The 27372-nt window shown below is 49.7% G+C and overlaps 9 protein-coding genes across 9 annotated transcripts; 6 read left to right on the top strand and 3 right to left on the bottom strand.

The window, feature by feature from the left end:
* Positions 1–767: 767 nt before the first annotated feature.
* Positions 768–9611, top strand: N7525_006435 (putative cell morphogenesis protein (PAG1); the record flags this gene model as incomplete). Its single annotated transcript, XM_061213724.1, has 3 exons — positions 768–801; positions 1769–1801; positions 1867–9611. 3 exons carry the CDS (start codon positions 768–770, stop codon positions 9609–9611), a joined length of 7812 nt encoding a protein of 2603 aa, XP_061068155.1.
* A 724-nt stretch (positions 9612–10335) lies between these two features.
* On the top strand, positions 10336–11636 carry N7525_006434 (uncharacterized protein; the record flags this gene model as incomplete). Its single annotated transcript, XM_002569031.2, has 3 exons — positions 10336–10492; positions 10565–10773; positions 10902–11636. 3 exons carry the CDS (start codon positions 10336–10338, stop codon positions 11634–11636), a joined length of 1101 nt encoding a protein of 366 aa, XP_002569077.2.
* An 882-nt stretch (positions 11637–12518) lies between these two features.
* N7525_006433 (uncharacterized protein) lies at positions 12519–14552 on the top strand (the record flags this gene model as incomplete). The annotated part of the gene is made up of 5 exons (XM_061213723.1): positions 12519–13468; positions 13520–13700; positions 13761–13855; positions 13917–14222; positions 14279–14552. The coding sequence occupies 5 exons, from the start codon at positions 12519–12521 to the stop codon at positions 14550–14552; spliced, it is 1806 nt and encodes a 601-aa protein (XP_061068154.1).
* Positions 14553–15165: 613 nt separating this feature from the next.
* N7525_006432 (FAD synthase) lies at positions 15166–16179 on the bottom strand (the record flags this gene model as incomplete). Its single annotated transcript, XM_002569033.1, has 1 exon — positions 15166–16179. The coding sequence occupies one exon, from the start codon at positions 16177–16179 to the stop codon at positions 15166–15168; it is 1014 nt and encodes a 337-aa protein (XP_002569079.1).
* A 396-nt stretch (positions 16180–16575) lies between these two features.
* Positions 16576–17398, bottom strand: N7525_006431 (uncharacterized protein; the record flags this gene model as incomplete). The annotated part of the gene is made up of 3 exons (XM_002569034.2): positions 16576–17110; positions 17187–17230; positions 17288–17398. The coding sequence occupies 3 exons, from the start codon at positions 17396–17398 to the stop codon at positions 16576–16578; spliced, it is 690 nt and encodes a 229-aa protein (XP_002569080.2).
* A 350-nt stretch (positions 17399–17748) lies between these two features.
* On the top strand, positions 17749–20166 carry dbp4 (RNA-dependent ATPase HCA4; the record flags this gene model as incomplete). The annotated part of the gene is made up of 1 exon (XM_002569035.2): positions 17749–20166. The coding sequence occupies one exon, from the start codon at positions 17749–17751 to the stop codon at positions 20164–20166; it is 2418 nt and encodes an 805-aa protein (XP_002569081.2).
* Positions 20167–20857: 691 nt separating this feature from the next.
* On the top strand, positions 20858–22682 carry N7525_006429 (amino acid permease; the record flags this gene model as incomplete). Its single annotated transcript, XM_002569036.2, has 5 exons — positions 20858–21168; positions 21228–21429; positions 21484–21525; positions 21578–21726; positions 21788–22682. The coding sequence occupies 5 exons, from the start codon at positions 20858–20860 to the stop codon at positions 22680–22682; spliced, it is 1599 nt and encodes a 532-aa protein (XP_002569082.1).
* Positions 22683–24838: 2156 nt separating this feature from the next.
* On the top strand, positions 24839–25419 carry N7525_006428 (uncharacterized protein; the record flags this gene model as incomplete). Its single annotated transcript, XM_002569038.2, has 2 exons — positions 24839–24847; positions 24901–25419. 2 exons carry the CDS (start codon positions 24839–24841, stop codon positions 25417–25419), a joined length of 528 nt encoding a protein of 175 aa, XP_002569084.2.
* Positions 25420–25709: 290 nt separating this feature from the next.
* On the bottom strand, positions 25710–26790 carry N7525_006427 (uncharacterized protein; the record flags this gene model as incomplete). Its single annotated transcript, XM_002569039.2, has 2 exons — positions 25710–26605; positions 26658–26790. The coding sequence occupies 2 exons, from the start codon at positions 26788–26790 to the stop codon at positions 25710–25712; spliced, it is 1029 nt and encodes a 342-aa protein (XP_002569085.2).
* Positions 26791–27372: the final 582 nt, after the last annotated feature.

Genomic DNA, 27372 nt, shown 5'->3' with positions numbered 1-27372 from the left:
AAGAAAGGTGGATCTTTGGTGAATAGGCCCCCCGACAGAGAGCCGTAAATGAGAGTGTATGTTGTACAGGATAGAGAGAAGAAGAAGAGAAGCCAACAGGTGGTCTGATCCACCAGTCCTGGGCTCCCGGGCTTTCGGTGGATCTTCACGGGCAAATCTCACCGCTGTCTACTTACGATCAATCTGGTAAACTCCGAAGTACATGTAAAAAGTACCGAAAGCCTTTTAGAAATTGGAATAATTTATATAAAGAAGGTAAGAAGATAAGAAAATAAGAAAGACCCTCAGACCACCCAAGACCTAGTTTTATATATTATATATTGTGGGGGAGGGCAATGGCCGAGGGCAAGTCGGAACCAAGATCGGCCCCAAAAAGCCTACACAGTCTTATTCTCCACGGCAGTTTTCCCAAATGTGTCAGAGGCATTCCCCGGGGGTCAAACTGGAAAGAAAAGGCGGAGCTCGGGTAACAGAGGAAAACGGCAAGGCTGCTCGGGAGATCACAGGCCTATCAGGTCGGTGTCTTGGGGTGCGGAATATTTCCGCACTTCTCTTCTTTTTAATCTACATATAATTGTACTCCGTACCTATCTACAACATAGATAAAGACTTAAGATAGTCCAACGTGGTGAATTGCCTTTCTGGGCTCGGATCCCGGCTTTGCCATCCCTGACAAGTGGAGAAGATCGCCTAACATATATAGTATATCGGAGAATGGAGTGGGTTGTATGTCAATCTACTCGAACTCTTAACTCCTTAAGGCAATTATGACATTGCCTTTGGGCCTCGGCATGTGCCCAGGTGCTTCTTCTTTTTCTATTGTAGCCCTGGTAAATATATGTAGCGAGAAGTATATAGTTCAGATTGTATCTAAGGTATAGGCACCGAGCATAACATCGAATACTTTCGTGACATTCAGAAGATGATATTTTAAGGATTTATTACTCTAAACACTCCAATTTGTGCGATGGGGTGAATGGTGTGCCTGGCTTGATATCTTGCAGGTTATATATATATATGCGTGGATCCGATATAGGGCCGAGCATGCACTTCTCCAGAAATAGAGCTACATAATATATCAAGGCAGACATACCCAATGACATGCGTGTACTACTCCCTTATATGTAGGAGGTTTATAACTTTCTCTCCACCCGTTCTCTAAAACAGACGTTTGTTTCAAGTTCAAGTTCCCAGAACAGTTTCATTCACTACTACCCCGCTCGGCATTTGAAACCGTTCGATTCACCCTGAGATCCTTGTTCCTTACGTCAAACCTGCAGCTCATCTATAAGAAACATATGATATATAATACTAGAGGAAAAGGTATGGGACCATACTATTTCCCTCTGGATACATCCCAATTTCTAATTTCTGCCACTAAAACAATATGTCGTATAGAAAATGAAAAAGGGGTTAACCAAAAATTCCAGTGAATAGAGTGAGGCTCTGTGGGGAGAAGAGCCAAGGCTAAGCAGCCTTGGAGTGCCCAACGGGAAGGGAATCAGATGAATACATGTATGCACAATATAAGACACAAAGAAACAGGGCTAGGAGACTATAGCGAGATTCAAATATCTCTTAAAAAATTTGAAATAACTAAATATATAACGACCTATCCATCGAATATGAGGCTTAATAATAATCCCCAGACGTACCCGTGCGCCCGATAAAAACATCAAGGTCTCTCACCCCAAAGTCTTCACACCCCTTGGATTCTTGAATTGGCTATGTGCAGCTTATATCAGAATCTTGACACGGCTGCTTGCAGGTTTGAGCAATGAGGTCCTCATAATCTCCAACAGTATGTCTTACAAACACTGTCGCTATCGGAGCAAACGGACTCGGTCTGACATTAGAATCTCACAGTGGCTTCACACCCTGCCAAAGCTGGCCCAGGCCAGACAATCCTGCCCCTCATTCCCGACGACCTTAAATCCGCATCTCAACATAATCTCGCATCCCCGTCGGAACGCCGAGGGACCAGGACCGCCCAGTCCACTCCTTTGCACAGTCGCGAATCTTCTACCGTCCGAGGAAGACCAGTCGATCCCTCCACTCTCGCCCCTATCCAGCCCCGACGTGGTCATTCCGGTTCTAAGAGCCCCGACGTATCGGGAGCCCGCCCTCCAGGATATGAAGTGGGATTAGAAAGACGGCCCTCCAATTCGTATGGTCACCACCGGCAGACTTCCATCGTACACGGTATACAGCATTCACGGAATACAAGCATGGCCGGATCAACCGCTTCCACAAGCCCTTTGAGCCCGGAGCTCATTGCCTCCCTCGGCCGTGGTGCGTTTGACGAGGCAACCCTTCCTGCCAAGTTCGACCCTCTCGAGGCACACTCGGGTTATTCGACACCATCCGGGATACCCGCTAGTCACGCGATGCCACCGACATTGAGTACAATCCAAGACAATGATACGACATTGAGGGATGTGAGCCCGGCCACCGTGATTCACAACCGAATGAACTCTGGAGGAAAACCAAGACGCGAGCGGTCAGATAGTCGTTCACAGTCTAAACATCACTCGGAATCTAAGACTGTTGGGGAATATGCATTGCATCATCTGTTCAACTCGTTCGTTGGACAGGCAGACAACAAGATCAACCAGGCCATCATGAAGCTGGGGGAATCCGATGCTCCCGTGGAGGAGGTCTGCGGTCCAGGAGCAGACCCGACATTTGATCAGTTGATATCGGCTTTAGGACATATCGCTCGGCAGAAGCCGAAACCTCTGATCGATACAATTATGTTCTGGCGCAAGGCTAAGGGAGATGCTGCTATTGCAGCGAGACAGATGTTGAATGAGCAAAGACCCTCGCCCGCTGCCACAGAGAATGGCCCTCTCTTGCGCCGCAATACCGAACCGACGCAGCCTGCTGATCCCACTGCTATCGCGGAACGGGCGCAGCAACCGCCGTTTATCGGTCGTCCCGACGAAGTCGCCTTGATAGAGCGACGCGCAACCGTCTCGGTGTACCTAGTCTGTAGGGTCTTGATTGAGATCTTCAATCAGAGTAGCCTGGCTTCAATCACTCTCGACATGGCAGATCGCCTAGAAGACATCGTGTTTGGCCAGGTGAAAACCTCTGACCCGGACCAGATCTCGGCGTCACCTCTGCGGATGGCTAATTGGAGGATCTATGGCCAGTTGCTGGGTATTATGAGTGAATCCAATTTCTCCGGCGTCGCTGGTCGCTACTTGACGGAACTCGAGCGCTATCAAAAGGAGGAAACTGCCCGGGGGCCATCTCGTGAAAGCGATTCGAAGTCGGAATTGCTGATCCTCTGCATGCGATATCTGCGTTTGCCTATGACTTCAGAAGGGTGGCCCAAGTCCTGTGATTTCATGCGATCACTGGCACGCCTGTTTGTCAATGCGCACGGGCAGCGTATCAAACAGGCATACTGCTACGTGATTGAAAAACTTCTTCTCCCTGTTGCTGCCAACCCGAGCTGTGATCTCTCACTGCCCCGGTGGAGGGAATTCGTGGACCTGATCCAACCACGCCTGACGCAACTCCTTATCAAGCCTCGTCATTGGACATCTTCCTTCTCCTTGAATGTGCTGTTGCTGTGCATCTCTAACAAAGAGACTTTCTCTTCCCAATGGCTCTCGATGATCTCGAGTTTGCCTGCACGCCTAAAAGACCGCCCTACTCGTGCACCCGCCCTCCACGCCATTTGTCGTCTGGTCTGGACCTATTTCTTCCGCTTCTCAGACTCCCCGACAACCACTCTTCGAAAGGTTGAAGAAGTGGCAAAGATTGCCCTGCCGACGGGCAGGAGAACATACATGAGTGCAGAGCCGGTCTTTGCCGATCCGTTGATTCAACTGATACAGATAATTGGTTTCAAGCATCCGGATGTTTGTTTCCGTAACATTATTTTCCCTTTGATCAACTCAGATCTGTTCCTATCTGGCAGAGAGTTGAAGATAGAACAGATGGAGCCGGAGAAAATGGTCATTGGTATCCGCGCTTTCCTGGCTACAATGTCTGATCTGGAGACAAGCGACCAGCTATGCCCTCCGATCCCGACTGGCTCACTCCCGAATCCTTTCACCGACGTTTCAACCCCCGTGTATTTCCACCGACCCCAACTGCTTAAAGAGTACAAAGTGCCCAGTGCTTCTCAGAAGCAAGACCCAAATTCATGGCAACCTGTCAATACTGCGAGACTAAGTGATAATGTGAAGGAATACTATTTCCGATTTTGTGAAGTTTTAGGCAAGATCACATTGCTGTGTGATAACACATTCGGCGGACAGGCAGTTCTGGATGAGAAGTTCGGTGGAACTACACCCAAAACTCCAATATCAGACGCCTTCAGCTTCGGTCGTCGTGGTGACGACCATGTCACCACACTGGATCAGAAACAAGGATTCTATGATCTGCTTCATGTGGCAGTCCAAGCCCTTCCTCGCTGTCTCTCCGATCACATCCCATTCAATTCGCTCATCAATCTTCTTTGCACCGGAACTGCCCATGTCCAGTCCAATATCGCTACTTCCTCAGCGGAGTCGTTGAAGGCAATTGCCCGGCAATTACACGCCCAGCAAGTTACCATCGGATTTGCTAGGTTCATCTTCAACTTTGATGAGCGCTATTCCACCATGTCAGACGAAGGAATGCTTGGATCAGGCCATATCGACTCTACTCTGAGACTATACGTCGAGTTACTGCAGATCTGGATTGACGAGATCAAGGAAAAAACAAAAGGCGCGGCAGCAATGGATCAACTGGAGAGATCCATTTCTGGTAGCCGAGCTCTGCACCTCGATTTATCGAGTGTCCTCGCCCATGTGGATGAGATTGAGTCACATGGGCTCTTTTTCTTGTGTTCTCAGTCAAGACGGGTTCGAGCATTTGCTATCACTGTCCTGCGGTTGATCACTGAATTTGATCGTGCTCTTGGAAAGGAAAACACAAGAATCATCCGGATTCTTGAGGATGCTTCTCAGGAAATCTTTGATGTGAATGATGAGCATCTGACCGTGGCAGAGTGGAGCCGAATTCAAAAGGGTAAAAGAAGGAGCGCCTCTCAAAATACTCTTATCGAACTGTGTAGCAGTGAAGTATCCTATGATTACACATTGTGGGGCAAGGTATTTCCCAACATCATCCGTGTCAGCTTTGAGACTTGCCCGTTTGCTGTAACCCTAGGAAGGGAGATCGTATGTGCACGTCTCGTCCAGATGCACAACATCATCACATCTCTCGCCGAGAGTACAAGATTCCCGCAATATGCTCCCATGGATGCATACCAGAATCGCCCCCTTGGGAAAAACATGGCAGCTGAGATCATCATCGAGCAATGGAAGCTTTACTTGGTCATGGCCTGCACCACTGTCACCAGTGTCGGGGCTCAATCGCAAAGTCAGCTGGCAAATGCGCAGCATGCGCGCAAAACTTCAAAGGGGGCCCATCAGTCCCAAGATAAGATCAGCTCTGCCCGAAGCCTCTTCGCATTTGTTATCCCTCTCCTTTCTGCTGAACGGGATTCCATTCGCAGTGCTATTGTTGTGGCTTTGGGATCTATTCAGAAAAACCTCTATCGCACGCTTCTAGAGTCTTTGCAGTACGCGGTCACTACCTGCAATGAGGAGGCGAAGATGAGAATTGGAAACCACTACCGCAGCCCCAGCAGCCCGCGTCGAAACAGGAAGACCGATCGCCTGCGCACCGAGGTCACAAACGTTTACAAACTCACGTCTCACTTCCTTCAAGAACCTGAAGTGTACAATGACGACTGGATCGTGAACAATCTTGTCACATACGCAAAAGACATCCGCATCTTCCTTAGTGATGCCGAGGTTCAGAACGACTGGGAATTCCAGCGCCTGCGATTCCATTTCTGCGGGCTGATGGAGGAGATATTTGAAGGCATAAATCGTACTAAGGATCCTTCCCGCTGGATGCCCTTCGAATCGCGAAAGTCTGCTTTCTCCCTTATGGAGGACTGGTGTGGATACTCGCCAAATCAATCCCAGATCTCTGAAAGGGAAGAGAATACGCGCAAGTTTTCCGTGGCCCGACCACATGAGACCGCTGAAATGAAAAACACCCCTGCTGCTATGGAGATTGAGAAGAAGAATCTACGCGCAGCAGCCTTGAGTGCAATGGCTTTTCTTTGTGCTGGCCCCATCAGCATCACCACCGAAAGTGGTTCTGTCCTCCAATTTGATGTCACTCGCATGCTTTCATGGATTGACATGATCTTCAACACCGAGCCTGATAAATGGCATGCCATTGGCCGTCGGGCTCTCAAAAACCTCATCATTCACAATCAGGAACATTCCTATCTGATGGAGCGATCAATAGAGATGTGCTACGTTACCGAGAAGCCCAAGACCATTGAGAGCTACTTTGAGGTGGTATCGCAGGTGCTGTTTGAATATCCAGACTATCCACTTGAATTCTGGAGAGTTCTAGGGGCGGTCTTGGTGACACTAGGCAACGAAAAGCGTGAGATCAGAATGAAATCTGCTAAGCTTCTTCGAAAACTTGAGGAACGCCAGCAGAAGAACTCCAGGCTCCAAGACTTCGATATCAGTATCTCGGACAAGACTACTGCAGTGTACAAGCTAGCCCAGTTCGAAATCTCGAAAAGATTAGCTAGTCAGCACTCTGACTTGGCATTCTCTATCTTTTCGGAGTTTTCTTTACATTTCCGAAGTCTTCGACCTGACAGTCAGCGAAATATGGTCGCTGCCATCCTGCCGTGGGTTCAAACGATGGAGTTACAGGTTGACCCGAATGGTGGCCCTACAGCCAAGTCATACATGTTGCTCGCGAACCTTTTTGAGATAACTATTCGTTGCAGTACGGTCCTGCCTAATCAAGTGCAAGCGCTGTGGCAGGCCCTGGCAACAGGCCCTCACGGGGGAAATGTGCAGCTGGTCCTCGACTTCATTATTAGCATATGTCTGGAACGCAAAGAGCAAAATTTTGTGGAGTATGCCAAGCAAATGGTTGTGTTCTTGTCTGGAACACCAGCAGGATCAAAGGTCATCGAGTTTTTCTTGTTGCAGATTGTGCCGAAGAACATGGTGCAAGAGCGGAAAGAACTCACTCCTCCGCCTCCTGACATCAAAAGCCTACCATACGTCGCAGACCTTGGGACAGTGCTCCCAGTTGGGAACAAACAAGCTGGTTTGTCCCTTGGACAGGTTGCACTGATATTCCTCGTTGATCTCATGGTCGCTCCGGTGACTCTCGCTCTAGGTGATGTTGTCAAGCTGATCCACATCGTTCTCATCCTCTGGGATCATTATACAGTCACTGTGCAGGAGCAAGCTCGTGAGATGCTGGTACATCTTATCCATGAACTGATAGCGGCCAAACTCGAGGATGATGCCCCGGCAGGTGCCCGGCAATCAGTCGAAGACTTTGTGGAATCAATACGGAAGAGTGACCCCGCGGTTGTCTGGAAATACGAAGAGAATCATGGCAAAGAGGAAGAGACTGATGATCGCCGGGTGCCTGCATCTATGGCTTCTGTCACCCGTGATGTCGTCAAGTTCTTCAGCTTTGCTGACGAAGGTGTCGGCGACTTGTGGGCGAAGGAGGCATTGAACTGGGCCACTTCGTGTCCGGTGCGACATTTAGCATGCCGCTCGTTCCAGATCTTCCGCTGTATCTCAACATCATTAGACTCGCGAATGCTGGCCGATATGCTCGCTCGCCTTTCAAACACTATTGCGGACGAGGAAACGGATTACCAAACCTTCTCGATGGAAATTCTTACTACGTTGAAGATCATCATCACCTCCCTAGCACCGTCAGATCTTCTGGATTATCCTCAGCTATTCTGGACGACGTGTGCTTGTCTCAACACAATCCACGAGACTGAGTTTATCGAGAGTATTGGCATGCTTGAGAAATTCCTCGACCGGGTCGATCTCAGTGATCCGGTTGTGGTGACCAACCTTATCGAGGGCCAACCACCAAACTGGGAAGGTGGCTTCGATGGTATCCAGGACCTTGTCTTCAAGGGAATGAAATCGTCCGAGTCCTTTGATCGTACACTCGATCTACTTCATACTCTCAGTGGTCTTCCAAACAATGATCTCATCGGAGACGGAACTCGACATCTGTTCACTGTACTGGCTAACCTACCCCACTTCCTTCAATGCTTCAATGATGGGTTTAGTGACCCCAAACCTATCGCTCGTGCTAGCATACTTGCCCGGGTGGCTGAGAACGAGCGATGCCCTCGCCTTGCAGCATCATTGTTTGGGTTTGCCAATCAGCAGTACAAGACCGCTGGGGTCTTCCTTGACCATATTATCACCGAGATTAAGTCATACTATTTCCCCCAGCTGGACTTCCAGTGTCTCATCTTCCTCATGGGTCTCCTCACCAACACCACGGATTGGTTCCGCATCAAGACAATGAGGATCCTCTGTGTCTTGATTCCCGAGGTGGACATGCGGCGCAACGAGGTCACCTGCCATGGCCCAGATCTGATCTCCCCACTACTTCGGCTTCTGCAAACCGATCTCTGCCCTCAGGCTCTGGAGGTTCTGGATAATATCATCACGGTCTCAGGAAATCCAATGGAGCGCCAACATCTTCGGATGAGTATGGCATCAGCAGCCTCTTCTCGTGCTATCCGCAAAGAGTACGAGCGAATCCAGAGTCTGTACGGAATTCCTGAACCGACAGGATGGTCGGTTCCTATGCCTGCAACCCAGTCAAACGTGACCCGCCACAACGTCCACGCTGTCTTCTACACCTGTGTTGAGGCTGAAGACAGGCAAGAGGAAGATACCAGAACACCAAGTGTAGCCTTCCATGCGGATGACTACAGCGACTCATTCTTCCCAATGAGAGCTGATACCATGAAATCAATCGACACGCAGGTTGATGGCAACATGGGGGATATCGTACAGAAGTTGGACAGCCTAGATGACTTCTTTGAGGATACTGATACAATCACGCCTGTGCTGAACCCTATAGCCCCTCCCATGCTGCGAGGATTTACTGGTAACTATGTGGATACCAACGCACATCTGTACGACCAGCAGACCGCGCCAATTTTGCGGGAATCACTGGGTCGGACAGGCTCTACATCATCCTTCCATAATGGTCTCGCCGAGTCCCGCCCACCCAATTTCCGCTTCGACGGCCCGGGCGTATACTCCCCAGTAACGGCAATACCTCCAAATGCACAGATACTTCGATCTGGTTCTCATACCCGCTCTGTCACCTCCCCTACCAACAATCTCTATGTCCACACCGCTTCCAATGGGCCCAATTCCACACTGCCCGTTGGATTCAGCGATTCCGCTTTCCTGTCCGATGAGGACCCTGACGACGTGCATTCGGATCTGGAGGAACGCCCGACGATCAAGAAGACGATTACTCCACCCGCACCCATGGTCCGCAGTGCAACCGATGGACCACACTCCCTGGAGTCAATGATTCGCAGCGGCATGCGGAGACTAACTGGTGGCGCAGCCAACAGAGAAAAGGAGCGACAGCGGGACCACCTGCGCGCGCAACACCGCGCCATAGTGCAAACGGCCAACTCACCCCGTGTCCCAAAGGTGCCTGAGGAATATCTATCAGCACCTACCAGTCACCCGACATCACCGAGGTGAAATCGCTACATCACTCTGGGCTCTATCATATCACTCTGTTTTATCGTTTTGCTTTTTCATTTCTGTTGTCAGTCTCTTTCCAGGCTGTCTGGCATTTCTTGGGAGTTTGGATCACTTTACATACCCTTTACTCGTCCGTCTACTTCGCGATCGGTCTTGTCATCTAGCGTTGATCCGCGCCTCTACATCCTGTAAAGTCCATGAAGTCATATCTTGAAAATTGATGGACTTAACATAGTAGGTGTTTCGAATTTCATTATCAAAGTCTATATATTTGCATTTATGTTCAGCTCCAAGGTTATCTTTTTGTCTTTTTCTAGAGGCTACCTTCAAGGTCCGACATTCATGATAGGTATCTAGTATCTACATTGGACCAAATATTGAGTATATATACCCCACACATAACACGTGATGCGCTTCCCCACGGCTTTCCTATTCCGGTCTTCCCCGCATTTCAGGCTGTTGCGATGCATGACGATCTCGTGCTCCCTGGCATCTCGGAAAGCCACGGTTAAAGGCTGCGCGGAGCTAGAATGGTGCATCCTGGATCTTTTAAATACCGCATCTCCCCATTCCAATTTCCTAGATTCAAACGATCCAACATTGTTCTACGCCCATTGGACTCGGCAATTGTTGACTCTAAAACCATCATTGTTTACGCGTATTAACACTCGTCACTTACTGTCTCTCTTCGAAATCAGAGAGAACATTATATTAATCAAAAATGAGTCTTCGAACAGCCATGTCCCTCCCTCGGAGGGCGACTTGCTTCCATACGTCCGCAGTGGAGCCCCGACGCTGGCCGTCCAGCAAGGCCCGAGCTTTCTCCACAACTATGCACCGTGATGCGACGTGGGGCTTTGTCGGACTGGGACAAATGGGTACGTGATTGACAGCGAGGGCCTCGGATACACAGCCTCGGCTATACAATCGCCTGTGGGTTGTTTGTATAGCATTTGCTAACTACCCAGGCTACCATATGGCCAAAAACCTGCGCGCCAAGATCCCGGCATCCGATACCCTGATCGTGCGCGACGTCAACGAAGATGTAATGAAACGGTTCGCCGCAGAGGCACGGGAGACCGCACAAAGCAATGGCGCAGGCGCCAATGAAGCCCAAGTCGAGATCGCTCAGAGTGCGCGCGAGGTCGCCGAGAAATCGGTAAGTGGTTATCTACCGTGCAGGCTCAGCCTGTGGCCGAGCTAGTGACTTTCCTGCATGAACTGTGCTCCATATACTTGTGTTGTTCTGGGGACTGATAACTATGTTTATTTCTGTCTGCTGTTTAGATAGTCACCGTTACCAGTCTTCCTGAGTCTCAGCACGTCATTGACGTGTTCCACTCTATCCTTAAACATGGACCACTGCCACCGCTCGAGCAGGAACGTCTCTTCATCGACTCATCTACCATTGACCCCGTCACATCCAAGGATATCGCAAACGCCATCCACACTACGCAAACTGGCCGCTTCGTGGACGCCCCCGTATCAGGAGGTGTGGTTGGTGCCCGGGCAGGAACGTTATCATTCATGTTCGGTGCCTCTTCACAGTCAGGCGAGCTGCTTGAGCGTATCCGCGGTGTGCTCGCCTTGATGGGCAAGAAGGCCTGGCATCTTGGCGAGCCCGGTGCTGGCGTGTCCGGCAAGCTCGCCAATAATTACATTTTGGCTCTGAATAATATCGCCACTGCTGAGGCTATGAACCTAGGTGTTCGCTGGGGACTTGAGCCCAAGGCCTTGGCGGAAATGATCAATTCGTCTACAGGTCGTTGCTGGCCCTCTGAGGTTAACAATCCTGTTCCTGGTGTCGTTGAGACTGCCCCCGCTTCGCGTGGGTATGAGGGTGGATTCGGGGTGAGTCTCATGCACAAGGATCTTCGTTTGGCTCTTGCGGCTGCAGAGCAGTCCAATACGCCTCTCGCCCTGGGTGCTCAGGCTCGTGAGGTTTACAAGGCCGTTGAGGAGGAGCATCGTGGTAAGGATTTCTCGGTGGTTTACAAGTGGCTGCAGGAGAAATCTCAATAAATTCTTTGCATTTCAAGTGATGGTCCCTGAGTATTTTCCTTTTCTTTGGATATCTCCCCCAATTCGGTACCTGCTGCTCTTTCTCATAGATATGGACAGGATATAAAATTGCAGTTTAGCATTCTCCTTCAATGGGTTCAAGTCTAGAATATCCCTTCTGGGTTCCTATGTCTTGAGATCATAATGAACATATACTGAATATTCGAATATCAGTGGGTGATATTCTACAGTCCTTAGGTACACGTATATAGTTGTCTCTCCCATGTGACTTCCCTTTCCCTTTCCACCACCAAATCCCCGTAGCTCCTTCTCTTCTTATCCTTACGCTCTTTCCTTACCCGAGATCTGCCATTCTTTCTTCTTGAGGCCTTTTCCCTCCTCATCCTCCCATCCCATCTCCATTCTATTCCTCCATTCCCCTATCCCACCATTTACTTGGCCATCGGTCTCGACCTGGCCCATTTATCCCATTTTCGATTCCAGAGCCGTCAGACTTTCGTTGCCGTATACCTCATCTCGACGTACCTCGTCTTTGCTTTGAGTTATCATCAGACGCCTTCCAGCCTGGGAGAACAGACGGCAGGTTCCATCTCGACAACAGGTAAGCTTTGCACTCCATTTTGGTCATGTTCGATTACCCTCCCAGTCTCCGTTTTGGCTGACTCTGGCATGCTTGGACAGCAGCCAGACTTTCTTGTCAGAAGTGTCTATATAATTTGGTGCAGGAACTGAGGTGAGAGTCGTGCGGCTGAGCCCATTCAATTGGGGCATTTGGTCATCTGGAGGCTTAAGGCCGCTCTTCAAGCCCTTTTCCATTACCTGTCTATCAACCACGGAGAACTAGCTGACGAAATTGATCTCTGTCAGTGTATTTCCTTCATCATGCACCCCCAGGGCTCCCAGCACACGAGCTCCTCTGGCTCGGGCTCGGGCTCGGCCTCTACCCAGACATCAATCTCACAGTCTGGATACTACCACCAAAGCGAGCCTCGTACACCCTATGGCCCCAGGTACCAGCAATCCACCAACCCGAGTTCCAGTGACGGCAGTGTTGCAGGCCTGACCAATCTTTTCAGAGGATTGAATCCTCGCCCCAAGTTCAACGGCCCAAAGGGTACCGCGCCCGTTCAAGTGAACGCAAACATGGACTGGTCGAATACCAACCGTGCGTACAACAGCCCATTTATCCTGGTCCCTAATTCAACCGTTTTCAATGGCGTTCCGACCGTCTCTTCCTTTGTTCCAAACGGTGTCTCTGGTCAGAATGATCAGATGGGTCAGTTTTCTTACCTTCCCACGGGAGTCTATCCCAACGTCAACCCTGTGGTGGCTGGTGGATATTCATCGTGGCCCTATATGATGAACTATGACATGCACGATGGGACAACAAACAAGCAAGCTACATGGAATATGCCCGAAGGTCAGAAGGCAGCTCAAGGGGAGAACACCGGTCAGATTCATTACTATCCTCCCGCTCTTGTTTCTGCCATGGATGGCGGTTACTCTTATGGGGGTATGATGGCCTCCCAGCTTGGGTCGCTCTCGCTCCCCCTCCAAATGATGAAGACCCCCAACGGATACGTAATTCAAGATCTGGAGGCTCTGACTCAACAAGAGCCTGCCATCCCACGTGCGGTGCCTGCCATGTGGACAAACCCATCTGAGCTGACACTCGCCAAGTGTCTGGAGAACCGCGAGGGTATAACCAATGTCTACATCCGAGGATTCCTGCCCGAGACTACTGATGAGATGCTGCATGCCTACGCGGCCCGCTTCGGAAAGATCGAGCGTTGCAAGGCGATCGTGGACCTGGACACCAGCCTTTGCAAAGGGTACTTACTCCACGAAACTCCTTTCCAATGATCTATCCTGACCTTTTGCAGATTCGGTTTCGTTCAGTATTATAGCTTCGAATCCTGTGAGAACTGTATTCGCGGTTTCTTTTACCTCGGCTACCAAGCTAGCTTCGCCCAGAAATCTCGCAACTCTCGCCTGAAGGATCTGGAGGACAAGTCTTCTACCAATATATATTGCACCAACATTCCAATCGATTGGACTGAAGCTGTGAGATACACAAACCCCCGCCCTTTGCCTGTCTTGCTGAATCCTAATTAGCTTGTTCAGGACCTGCGTCGTCATTTCGAGCCGTGGCGTGTTGTATCAGAGAAAATTAGTCGTGATGAGAAGACAGGTGTGAGCAAGGAAGTGGGCTTTGCACGGTAACAAAGCCCCAATTGCTTGACTCTCGTGACTTGTTCTGATCTGAAACTTGATTTACAGCTTCGAAAACCGTGAGGTTGCCGAAAAGGTCCTGGCGGAATTCCACAACGTCACCAAGGGCGACGGGGTGAAGCTGCTTCTGCGCTTTGCTGATACCAAGGCCCAAAAGATCCTGAAGCAGCAGAGTAACGAACGTCGTGCCTACCGCGCCGGAGAGTACAATTACTCGGTTGAAGTGGTTCAGGGATCTACTCCCTCCCCTGGAATGAAACGTGGCTCTCACCTTACTCCAAACTCTCAAGTCAGCTACACCTCTCCAGCTGGAGTGGGCTCTAACTGGACCCCAGCAACCTCGATCTCTCCTTGGTAAGTCCGAATGCTACACTATATCGTAATGCAACACAATCTGATTGGGGCCACAGCCACCCGCGCCTGAAGAATTCATCAAGCAGTGCACGGAGCAGTTCCTTGTCCTCCCGGAGCCTCAATGCTCTTGACCACACGCCCGCCTATCGCAGTCGAGCTTTGTCCTTGAGCCGTCGCTCTTTTACTGACCTCTCTGGCGGTTCTTCCAAGACTGTCATGCCCGGCTCGCCGACTATGGGAACCCACAAGGAGAACATCAGAGCGGGATCTGTATCCCCCGCTTCGTCTTCTCCCATGATCATTCTCTCCCCGGCTCGCTCGTGCAAGTAAACCCGTCGTGCAATATGCTCCCACGAATATCTGTATTTGCACGGGATGCTTTACAACATCTTATCCCCGGGGTAAGATGATCGGCACTTCCTCAGGGTGCTCTCCAATATCCAAATGCGCAGCATCTGTTACCATTCGCAGAATGTATTGACGATGTATGGCTCATCCTCGATTTTTTTATGATTGTTCCACGATTCACGACTTATGATTCACGATATGATATTCGGTTGCTTTTCTGTTTTCGACCCTTCGTGGTATTCTTAGACGACTCTACACGGTATCATTATGGAGTTCGGTTTGCATTTTTATGGAGTATGATGGGAGGATGGGAAATGCCTTTTTTTCTTTCGCAGTTATATGGGCTTTGCATGTTTTCAGCATATGTGACAGACAAGATGCATGTTTCAAGACTTCGTTCAAAGAACGCTATCGCACCTTATTGGGTTGCGCAGTCTAATATGATATTACTCAAGACCAAACTCCACGTAAGTGTTCATGTTCAAGATCCAAGGTGCGCGAGCACAACTGTAACGTGCAAAGCAATCTATCCGAAGAGGCCAATGAGAGATGAATCTCAATCTATACACAGGTAAGACAATCCACACTATTCAAATCAATTGCGCCCAAGTCTCTCCTCCAGATCCTCAGTGAGCTCATAAGCAGGAAGATACTGGCCATCAGCTTGAGCCCCAAGCCGCAATCTCGGATTAGGATGCGTATCAGACGTGCCGCCAAGACTGGTATATCCCTCATCATAGAGCGAGCAATACTTCAAGTCCAGATGCCGAATAAATGCCCAAATCTCCGCATAATGCCAATCGATCACGGGATGCACGCGCACAAAATCCGGCCACCCCCCATCCGTCCGATCAAAGTGCGTCAGCTGCGCACCATGCGGGTCCGTCCGCCTTGTACCAACAAATATCGCCCGGATCCCAGGGTGACGCGCCAGATAATCCTCAAAACTCGAGCGAAGCGTCGAATCTGGCGGCGCAGTCGTGTACTTCGTAATAGCAAGATGATAGGCTTCAGCAGAGGAGATGACGAAGTCTTCAACTGCATCGAAGGGATCAGGCGGGAGCGCATAGATGGCCGGGATGACCGTCGCAGCAGCTATTTGGGCCTCTGCGTCGAGGTCTGCGGGGGAGGAGTTCGTATCATTTGCGGTTGCAGTGGTGGGGTGTGAGTCGTTGCGGACGCGGCTTGGATGCAACCCGGCCAGAAACAGAATTAGTAGGACTAGACAGTCCTTCCCGCCGTTGTAGGAGACGGAGAGCTCCGAGAGCTTGTATCGCTGCAGCGCGGTGTTGACTACGTCTAGCGAGATGCGCGTTTGTCGTTGCACCGAGGCTAGCAGTGTGTCCGGGGCGTGGGGTTCGTTTAGGAAAGCTTGTACGCGGGCGTGGATTCTTGCGATCACGGTTGGGAGAGGGGGGATTGGTTCGTCGTCGGTTGAGTCGTTGGTGGGTTGGTTGGTGTAGGCTGTCCCATTCTGGTTCGGGTCGGGGACTTCATTGGGAGGGATCGGTTGTTTCAATGGTTGGGAGGTTGTTGGTGACAGGGGCGGGAATGGTTTGAGGTGATATTGCGGCCGGTATGGCGCATTCTTTGCAGTCGGTTCAGTCATGCTTGTGTTTTGAGGTGAGGTTGACAGAGCGAGGTTCGGGGCGGGGTGTGGGTTTCTCGGGGAGACACAACTTAATCCACTGCGGGTATACAACGCATGTCAAGTAGATATCTGTATCTGTAGATATGTCTGTATGCCTAGGCAGTGTGAAGCTCGATATAAAGAAAATTGTAAACTTGGCCGGAATCCCCGCGCCTCCCCGCAGTTCCTCGGTGGAACTCGGTAGATTCTCATGGATTTGGGATATCGGAGATACACCTGCGCATGTGTAATTCCTAATACAATTTACTAAATGCACCTTGAAAAACGCTTAATTGCGGCCATGGCTGTGTCAATTCATAAAGTAGATACCCCAACGCCGGTAACGCTCAGAAGAAACAGGAAGAAAAGTCAAATTCAGCCCAACACCTTCATCTTCTTCTTTTTCTTCTTCTCGTCACCACCAGGTTTGCGCCCCTTCTGGAAATCCCGCCAGCTGCCAATGCGTTCTTCCCGCGTATCCTCCCACTTCTTCTCATTGTCGCGCTTCCGCTTGCGCGCCTCAAGCTCTTCTTCTTCCTTGCGCTGCTCACGACCTTCCTCCTGCAAGCGCGCCTTGAGCTGTCGCCGCCGTCGCGCTTCTTCTTCCAATAGGACTTGGACCGTCTTTTTCCGCCATTCGACCTTAAACTCATCGGTCTTGAGCTCGGGGGAGTCGAGTGTGTACTTGTGTTCGCGGATCAACAGGCGGCGCGCGTCGGCGATACATTCATCCAGGTATTCACGTTGCTTCTCGTCCAGAAGAGCTGTCTGCGCTTTTTTGAGTCGATCGAAGGCATCTGGAGCAGCGGGGTTCTTCGTCTTGTCGGGGTGGATCAAGAGTGAGATCTTGCGGTATTGGATTTTGACATCTTTCTCTGTAACACCGGGTTGGAGGTCCAGGACGGCGTAGCTGCAGTGGATTAATATTTGTAGAATATATAGAGGGGAAGTACTCCATTGTAGAGCTCCAGGAAGATTGGGCTTACGAATCGAGGCTGAATGCCTTGCGAATGCGGTCGATCTCGACATCCTGTGTCGCGTGTCAGTCGGAACATAGATGTATAGCGTGCAGAGGAAGACATCATACCTTACTATACTCAGAGGCCTCTTTCTCCAGAGAGTCGAGGAAATCCTTGTCGTCGTCCGACATGTTGCCTTGTGCGGATCCTTTTGAAGTAGAGATGTTCCTGGCGCTCATGAGACCAAGACCTCAAATAGATAAGACAGCGGGCCCGGGCTTATCAGCCGCTGAGTCAGCGCGAGATCGCGCAGGACATAATCGCCAACAAACATAAGAGTACTCGTCCGCTTGTGCTTCTCTCCTTCATAACAGCTTCGGTAAGCTGAAATCTAGTCAGTCTAAATTAATATCGAATTCTCCATATAAGACACCAAATTCGTTGAAGACATAAAAAGGTCTGGTTATAGATATCGCATGTACCTGCTTAGTTCCCACCGCTTTCCCCACCGCCTTCGTTTTTCACCCCCAAGTGAAAAAAAGATGTTTTCACCGCCCGCCAACTTTCAAGATTCAACTCAAACCACATCATGGCGCCCCGAGCAGTTAAAGGGAAGTCGAAGCCTCACCAGGAGAACGGAAGGGTCTTGAAACGAAAGCGTGGCGAGGATAGCTTAGCTGCGCTCATCAAACAGGTCGAGGACCTCGATCTCAAAACCCCCGTCAAAAACTTCTCCGATCTCCCACTCTCCGAACCGACAGCCAAAGGCCTTGCAGCCTCTCATTTCAAAACCCTTACCGACATTCAATCGCGTGCTATCAACCATGCATTCAAGGGACGCGATATCCTCGGTGCGGCCAAAACCGGTAGCGGAAAGACTCTCGCATTCCTAGTACCCATTCTCGAGAATCTCTATCGCAAGAAGTGGACCGAGTTGGATGGTCTCGGCGCACTCGTCCTTTCGCCTACACGCGAACTAGCGATTCAGATTTTCGAGGTGCTTCGCAAGATCGGGAGATATCACAATTTCTCTGCTGGTCTGATTATCGGCGGAAAGAGTCTGCGCGAGGAACAAGATCGCCTGGGACGTATGAACATCCTGATTTGCACACCCGGTCGAATGCTGCAGCATTTGGATCAGACGGCTATGTTTGAGACAAATAACTTGCAGATGCTGGTGCTGGACGAAGCCGACCGTATCATGGATATGGGTTTCCAGAAGACCGTGGATGCTATCATCGACCATCTCCCAAAACAGCGCCAGACTATGCTGTTCAGTGCCACACAGACCAAGAAGGTCGGTGATTTGGCTCGTTTGAGTCTGCAGGAACCCGAGTATGTCTCGGTCCACGAAGCAGCCGCCTCCGCCACTCCCTCAACTCTTCAACAACACTACACCATTACTCCACTCCCGCAGAAGCTTGATACCCTTTGGAGTTTCATTCGCAGCAACCTGAAATCTAAAACAGTGGTCTTCTTGTCATCGGGCAAGCAAGTTCGATACGTATACGAATCACTAAGGCAATTACAGCCTGGTATTTCCTTGCTCCATTTGCACGGGCGGCAGAAACAAGGAGGACGACTAGATATCACGACGAAGTTCTCTCAAGCCCAACACGCTGTCCTTTTCGCTACCGATGTTGTTGCTCGTGGTCTGGATTTCCCGGCTGTGGATTGGGTTATCCAGTTGGACTGTCCCGAAGACGCCGATACCTACATTCATCGTGTCGGACGGACGGCCCGTTACGAGCGTGTTGGTCGTGCTGTGCTTTTCCTCGATCCTAGTGAGGAGAAGGGATTCCTCAAGCAGCTTGAGCACAAGAAAGTGCCCATTGAGAAGATCAACATCAAGTCGAACAAGCAGCAGAGTGTTAAGAACCAGCTACAGAACATGTGTTTCAAGGATCCAGAGCTGAAATATCTGGGACAGAAAGCTTTCATCTCCTATGTGAAGTCGATTTACGTGCAAAAGGACAAGGAGACATTTAAGATCAAGGAGCTTCCGTTGGAAGAGTATGCAGCCAGTCTGGGTCTTCCCGGTGCTCCACGTATTAAGTTCATCAAGGGTGATGATGCGAAGGAGCGCAAGAACGAATCCTGGAGAATGGCACAAATGTCCGGTGATGACGACTCAGAGACAGAGAAGAAGAAGGATGAGAAGGAGGTGCGGACACGGTATGACCGTATGTTCGAGCGACGCAACCAGGGCGTGCTGGCGGAGCACTACTCGAAGCTCATCAACGACGATGGCACGATGGTGGCTATCAACGCGCCCAAGGACGCCGACGCGGACATCGACGACGAGGCCGACGAGGATGCCGACTTCCTCTCAGTCAAGCGCCGATTCGCTGCAGGCGACGCAGACCTCGGCGGGAAGAGCGATTCTTCGGACTCGGAAGATTCAGATGCCGAGCCAAAGACCAAGGACGTCAAGATGGTGCACTTGGACGGCCAGGACCCACTACTCATCGACTCAAAGCGACGCGAGAAGCTGCTCAAGTCGAAGAAGAAGCTCCTCAAGTTCAAGGGCAGGGGTACAAAATTGGTCTACGACGAGGAGGGCAATCCCCACGAGGTGTACGAAATGGAAGACGAAGAGGCGTTCAAGGCCCGCGGCGACGTCGACGCCCAGCGCGAGAAATTCCTCGAGGCCGAGGCGGAGCGCACTCGCCAGGCCGATATCGAGGACAAGGAGGTTATGCGCGAGAAGCGACGCGAGAAGAAGGAGAAGCGCAAGGCGCGCGAGCGTGCCGAGGCCCAGGCCGAGATGTCAGAGGAAGAAGGAGAAGGTGGTCTCTCGCATCTCCCCCATGTGCCTTTCGAGATCCCCGGCTCCGATCCAGACTCTGCCTCGGAGCGCGACGAGCCCCGTCCCAGCAAGAAGCAGCGTGTTTCTTTTGCCGAGCCGGACAGCGACGACGACAAGCCCGGCAAGAGCCAGGCTCCTCCCAAGTCTATCGAAACTCTGGGAGATTTGGAGGCTTTGGCCAGCGGATTGCTTGGTTAATGTACATTTTCATGGTTTGGGTTTGTGAGGTCTTATATGGCGTATGTTTTCCAACCAAAAATCTCTTTATTGAGTTTAAAAGCATAGTGAATATGAAAGCGATATTTTTTAGACATAGCATATAGTATTTTTACATTTTTACATTTTACATTTTTACACGTGGATGTGGTACACAGCATAAGTAGATGTCCAAATAAGCTCTAAAAGCCGCCTGGGCACTTAATTAACGTGCCATGTGGTTAGAAGCTTGGAAGTCACCTTCGACCTATAAAATCCCAAATCGGAAGGTGGAGCCGGACCTCAGATTTCCTTGACACATCAACGTCGCATTTGAACGGTCAGGCCCCGCCGACTCATCGATGGCTTCAATCACGCCATCGGGGAAAAACCTGAGACTTATTTGGAGGGGATTTTTCCCCTTTCCTTGTATCCATCTTTATCTCGACTAGTCACGGTCGATGTTGGATCGATCTAAATAATCGGGTACCAGAAACGTGGGTTTCCACGTGGGGGTCACGCGACTTAGGGCTTGGACATCTGAAACATCGTAGTTAGGTAGGTACATACATACCAAAAACAGGTGAGTGACGATATCAGATAATTCGAGCTTTCCTTTTTCATATACATTCATGATATATTGTACTAACACAAATCTAGTGCACACTTCTGTATCAATATCCATTTCCACATCATGGCCGACATCGAGAAACACCCGGCAGCTGAGCCCTCCAAAGGCCCAGATGATGTTCAAGCAAACCCATTTGTCAATGCAGACAAGCTGGCTCGCCGCTTGTCCGGGCGTCAGGTGCAGATGATCGCTATTGGCGGTACCATCGGCACCGGTCTGTTCCTTGGCACGGGCTCGTCACTCGCTAAGGGCGGGCCTGCTTCAACGCTTATTGCCTACGCTATCTGCGGTGGCATTGTCTTTGTAACTATGTTGTGTCTCGGTGAAATGGCGGCGTTTATGCCCGTTGCTGGATCTTTCTGTACCTATGCTGGGTGAGTATTACCTTCTTATTAAAAAAGAATATCTGGACAATTGCTAACTTCTTTGATAGTCGCTTCGTGGATGATGCGCTTGGATTCGCATTAACTTGGAATTATTGGTTTAATGATGCCGTCTCTACCGCATCAGATATCATTGCTTTACAGCTTTTGTTGCAATATTGGACAGATAATTTCCCAGGGTGGGCAATTAGTCTAATCTTCCTGGTTGTTGTCATTGCATTGAATGTCTTATCTGTGAGGGTTTATGGCGAGGTATGTGTATATGGCTTCCATTCCATTGCAGCTGATCTGATGGTTACTGTCTAGATTGAATACTGGCTGAGTTTACTCAAAGTCATCACTATTGTTGTAAGTGCCATTCCTTGCAAACACTCGCACACCCAGCTAATTCCATTTCCAGATCTTTATCATCCTCGGCATTGCTGTGAACTGCGGAGGAAATACAGATCACCAATACATCGGCGGCAAAAACTGGCATAAAGCCGACGCACCCTTCGTCGATGGAATTGGCGGCTTTGCATCAGTATTTGTCACAGCCTCCTTCGCATAGTATGTCGGCTCATCTTACCCTTCATTCTGTTCAATGTCCTCAATCCTAACAACCAAACAGCGGCGGCACCGAATCCATCGCCATCACAGCCGGCGAAACTAAAAGCCCCGCGAAAACAATGCCCAAAGTCGTCCGCAACGTCTTCTGGCGTATCCTTCTCTTCTACCTTCTCTCAATCCTCATCATTGGCCTGAATGTACCATACGACTACCCAGGTCTCTCAGACGGCGACACAAAGACCAGCCCTTTCACCATCGTCTTTCAGCAAGCCGGCTCCGCAGTGGCTGGCAGCTTTATCAACGCCGTAATCATGACGTCCGTTATCTCAGCCGCAAACCACGCCCTCTTCGCCGGATCTCGTCTTCTATTTACTCTTGCAGTCGATGGTTATGCGCCTAAATTCTTCGGTCATCTCAACCGTTTCCAAGTTCCGTGGGTGGCTGTCCTCGCGACATCCGTGATCAGCGGTCTCTGTTTCGGAGCCAGCTATATCGGCGCTGGAAAGTTGTGGTCCTGGCTGCAGAATATTGTCGGCGTCTCGAACCAGCTCTCGTGGATTTGTATCGGCCTTGCTTCTCTGCGGTTCCGCTCGGCGGTCCGGGCTCAGGGCATTGAGCATCTTCTTCCTTTTAAGAATTGGACGTATCCGTATGGTCCCATCTTTGCTGTTGGGCTTAATATTGTCCTTGTTCTTGTTCAGGGATGGAAGTGCTTCAGTCCGCATTTCAAGAAGGTCGACTTTGTCTCGTTTTATATTGAGATTCCGATCATGATTTTCATGTTCTTGGCTTGGAAGCTGATCAAGAACACTAAGTTTGTTAGGAAGTCTAATATGGATTTGAGGACGGACCGTTATGATCCTTCTCAGGAGGATGGGCCTGAGGGCCTGGTCACGGAGATAAAGACGGGTGCTTGGGGTAAAGCCCAACGATTTGGGCAGTGGTTGTTCTTTTAGTCTTGCCTTATTTTCTTTTATTGTGATACCTCCTGTCTACTACCATACCCTGCATATATTTACTGTTTCTCACCATGTTTACTGTATTTTTCTTTCTTTCTTTCTTTTAGGTTACATTGGGTGTCATCTGAACAGTCCTCGTCAGTTACAGAGTATGGAGCTGCTTTCCATGTTGTACTGCTACATTCAGTCTCCAGGCTATCAGCTTACGCCGGGAAGATAACTAAAGCACTTTGAAGAGAGTGTGATGATATCGCTTTGCGTGATAATCACTAAGTTTCACAGGAGACTGACAACGGTGTGGGGCTTAGCATCCTACCTACTTCGTCCCAATTCATGGTCATTTTCCGTAATATACAGACAGGTAGACTACTGGATCCATGGGAGTCACAGCATCGACTGATTACCTAGGTAACTTGCGGGAAGAAATGGAGTGGAAGGGAAAAAAAAAGAGACTCCGATAGGGGGAATCGAACCCCCGGCTGCCGTGTGAGAGACGGCGATGTTAGCCACTACACCATATCGGACGGTTAGAATTTCTTCCACAAATTACGCCTTCTGGACTAGCAACCACTCTTCGGGCTTAGCGTCTCCTTCCCTCCACGCCGCCGTGCGTGGTTCTATAAAGTCCCCTTGTCTCCCCCCTCTCCGCCACCTCGAATTTTTCAAATTTTGGTTTTGTCCCGCGCCATCCACTTTCCCGCTTCCCGTCCTTTGTTGCGCTGTCCCCGTCCATGAGGCATTTCTGCTATTGATCCGTATCGCCGAACCCTGCCACTCTCGTCTCGTGCGATCTCTCGCCCTCTCAACCACTCGCTCTCTCGCCGACCACGGTGACCATAGCCACCGGTGATCACTCACTACCCCATCTCGCATAGCCCCTTCAGGGTGTGCTCAGTCAAGATGTCGCAATTTCCTCCTTAATCATTGACGCTACCCAAAATCCCAGCCACTTCACATGTCGGTCGGTCGCTAGTCTACGGTCCTGCATTTGTTGGATTCATCCTGTAGGTCTTTCAGGTTAAGTCGGTCGTTCCTATGTGCCAAGCTTCGATTTACCTTGGGAGTCTAGTAGACCTTGACATTTCCCAGGGGCCCCCTACAATCTTCGGCCCACCGTACATCCCCATGGATCCCATGGGACTAAAATAAATTCCCACGCTAGCATAACTAACCTAAAACGGATCCATGGATGGATAAAATGCTGAGTTATCATAATAACTTACCGTTATTTACACTCGTTTTGTTAGTACTTATCTTCAACCATATTGTGCCTATAACATCAGTTGAAAATTTATGAAATGAACCCGTATTTATTAATTTAATATTGTCCTAACCTACCTACGTAAAATTGAAAGTCTATTGGTCTTCTTTAGTGGTGTGAAAAAGGAAGTCATGGTAGATAGTGTGTATCATAAGAGAGATATATATTTCTATCCTATGTAGTTTACTTCTATTTCTGCAGCCACTTTTCTCCTTGTACGCTGAGAGCCCCTTCGATTACCACAATTTCTGACTACGGCCAGAAATTACTTATATATCTAAAGCTTTATCTCATCACGTTTTTAACCGTGTTCAGAAACTTGGTAGGCATTGGGTGTCGCCTAGACATCGCCGTAACCCAAAAAAGCCGAACCCATAGGAATCTCAAAAGGTTAGGGTATCACTATCCACCCGCCTTTCATGCGTCCGGGGAGCGGATTCGTTGTAAATGAAATACCTAAAAAAATTAGCATAAAACCGTACAATTATCCAAGTCACGAGTTTCTCCCTGTTTGCATTTTTTGTAGTCCCACCATGGGAAATGTGAAAGGTCTACTATCTAGCTCGAGCTCTGATAAGGCGGCGGCTTCAGGCGCCAACAGATTAGTACTACTATTATACTGCACCTTAATAAAGGCTCTATGCAGTTGCCTATACACGGTGAAAGTCCTAAAACTGCCGAATACTCTCTAATCCTCCATAGATACCTAGGTAGGCAGACCATCTATAGGCAGCGAGGTCCAGGCTGCTGGCTAGATAGTTCATATACTTTAAGACACGAATCTACATGTTCTGCTCAAAACAACCCAACTTATACTCCTTACCATCCTTCTTATTCTCATCCCCACTCCCATTGTCTCTCCTATCATCATAATCAAGATCCCAAACTCAAGATGTCGCAAGTTAGTGGAATTCCATCTTCCCTTTATTTCTCAAAATTACTAATGATAGACAGACCTATTACGACTTTGACGCCATCCAGCGCGAAATTAACAGAATTAGCCGGCCCAGCGCCGAGGGCGAGTCGGTCATGTATGGTGTTTGGAACTCCATATTGACCTGGCAATTCGACATCCGTAACGGATATGTTACTTGCCCGCAAGATCGTCACAGCCTCCAATCTGGCTCACGTGGTTTTTCGGATTTCGAAGTGCACCAATATGTTGGTAATACCCGCAAGCGTTTTCTGGTTGTGCAATGCAAGAAGCCAGGGGGGGAATTCGGTGGCTATACGTGGAACCGCGCGAGAGTCCAACTGGAAAGATACCTTGAATCGATTCATAGCGATCCTCAGTCCAGCCCCACCGTCCACGGAATTGTGGCCATTGGCCAGTGGGTCAGATTCTACGAGTACGACGGTACCATGTACGAAATGGAATTCAAAGAGGCTGGACCAGACCAACACCAACAGCACCTAGTGACAGATCGCCGGCTTATACAGGGACAACTGAACTCCATTCGAAACAATCACTAGAGTATTGGCTCGCTTACCGTGGCTAGGAGGGGAGGTTAGTTCTAGGGTGACCAGATACCTAGGTAGTTCCAATCAAGCGTATCTCCATAAATCGAAAACCCTTATTGCAAGCAGCTAGTATAGTAAATCGAGTTATTTTATTACTGTTGGGGTCAACACTACGTGGAGACCAAAGGAGCAGAGGGAGAGAGTTGTATTAGGAAAGGTGGAGCAAGCTCCTAAACAACTATTCTAACTAACTAGCAATCGAGGGGTCGGAGCCTAAGGATCCAGACAATCATCCATAACAGTTATAGTAATTCGATAAATCTCCTCTTAATATGGCCCATAAACAGAAGGACGCGCTCGCGGTTTCTTAGGCCACTAGTGAATTCGTCTTCGACAAGAAGGCTCATCAGATCCAGCCCAAGGGCCTGCCAATCCACCTGTGTCTTAGTCTTCTTCAACTTCTTAACCTCGAAAAGCAGGCTGGAATCGCATCGCTTTTGCCAGTACCCATCCGGTAAGGTCCACCGAAAGGCCTCGAGCAAATTGCGAGCGTTTTGGACCTCGATCGCGGTGTATTTAGCCGGAATCACTATGTCAATTACCAGGACCGCGAGATCCAGTGGAAAATTACCGAATCCGACGTGTAAGTGTACTTCCCCCCTTATCCGATTTCGCTGGATGGCCTCTTCGAGCTTCAGCACAAATAGTGGATTCTGGCAGCTTGCGCGCATGTTACGAAGGGCTCTTTCTTCCATTTCACAATAAGACGGGCTGGGGGAATCTGGATCTGATAGAATTTCATGTTGGATAGACCATCGGGTTTGATAGTCATGCGTGTCTCGCAATCTATCCTTTTGCCAAAAGTGTTGCGCTGCCTGGACAAAGACGTCGAGGTTTACCTCGATACGCGTAATGCCCCCTTCGATCAGTTGGCCGAATAGCGCCCAACAGTGGGCATGGACCAGATATCCAGGCCGTTCTGCTGGTGGCCAGTAGGGGTCCGGTCCTTCTGGACTAGTGACTCGTGCTGCACCAAGCTCTTCCAGCAGATTCGCAGCATACTTGGGCATAAAGGCACAATCTAATCGACTCCCTATTCGTGCTTGGTGCGGGCTGCGCGGAAACTTTTGAGCTCCCCAATCTCCATCGAAGACTGTGATGCCGGTGAGGCGATGCCGTTGATCCGGTTCCACCAGAACTAGGCCGATTCAGCCAAATGAACATGCCGAGTTTCTCTGGGAGATACTCACTTCCGCGGTAGAGAGCTTTCCATATCTGGGGCTGCTTATGGAAAATTGTCTTTTCGACCTCAGCGGACGGGACGAGCACATGTTTCTTCGCACTATCGTCATATGTCTTCCACCGCTCTTGCTCATCATCCATTTCGCGCCGTGTCGGTCTATCCCCATTAATCCAGACCTCAACGATAGGAAGAGCACAGAGTAGGCATGATGGTAGAGAGGACCACCCTTTTCTACCGAAGTTCCAAGTATTACTTGGATCCTTGCGGTAGGGCATCCCGTCAAAAACCATTACTTCTGAGAATTCAAGATATCGACGATAAAGTATTTATTGCGAAGTGATCTTTCACTAGGAAAAGTATTCACGTACAAGTCTAGAAAATAACCCGAATGATGTAATAGTGAGCGTTGGACATAAGACTGGTCGCGTGGGGGCTGCTAGGGGTACATGAAGACAGCCCACGGCACCGGCATATAGGCTTTGAACTTTGATAAAGTAACACTCCATTTGTCTCCTCGCTTCACAATCCTTGATAATACGACTTTCGCCGAATCCAGCTGGTCTATGGCCCTCGGTACTCCGCCACGTGGCCATGCTATAGATCCGGGAATTGAGATATAGGAGCGCAATGCCTACGAGAGGAAACAAAACGATGAGGGAGCTAAATGCGAATGCATGAAGCTAGAGACACACGAGAGAGAAGAACACGGAGATCCAGAAGGA

Source organism: Penicillium rubens, assembly GCF_028828025.1.
Source record: "Penicillium rubens strain IBT 27055 chromosome Unknown utg000003l_segment0_segment0, whole genome shotgun sequence".
NCBI lineage: Eukaryota > Fungi > Ascomycota > Eurotiomycetes > Eurotiales > Aspergillaceae > Penicillium > Penicillium rubens.
The sequence above is the reverse complement of the archived record's forward strand: the minus strand, read 5'-3'. Positions and strand labels throughout refer to the sequence as shown.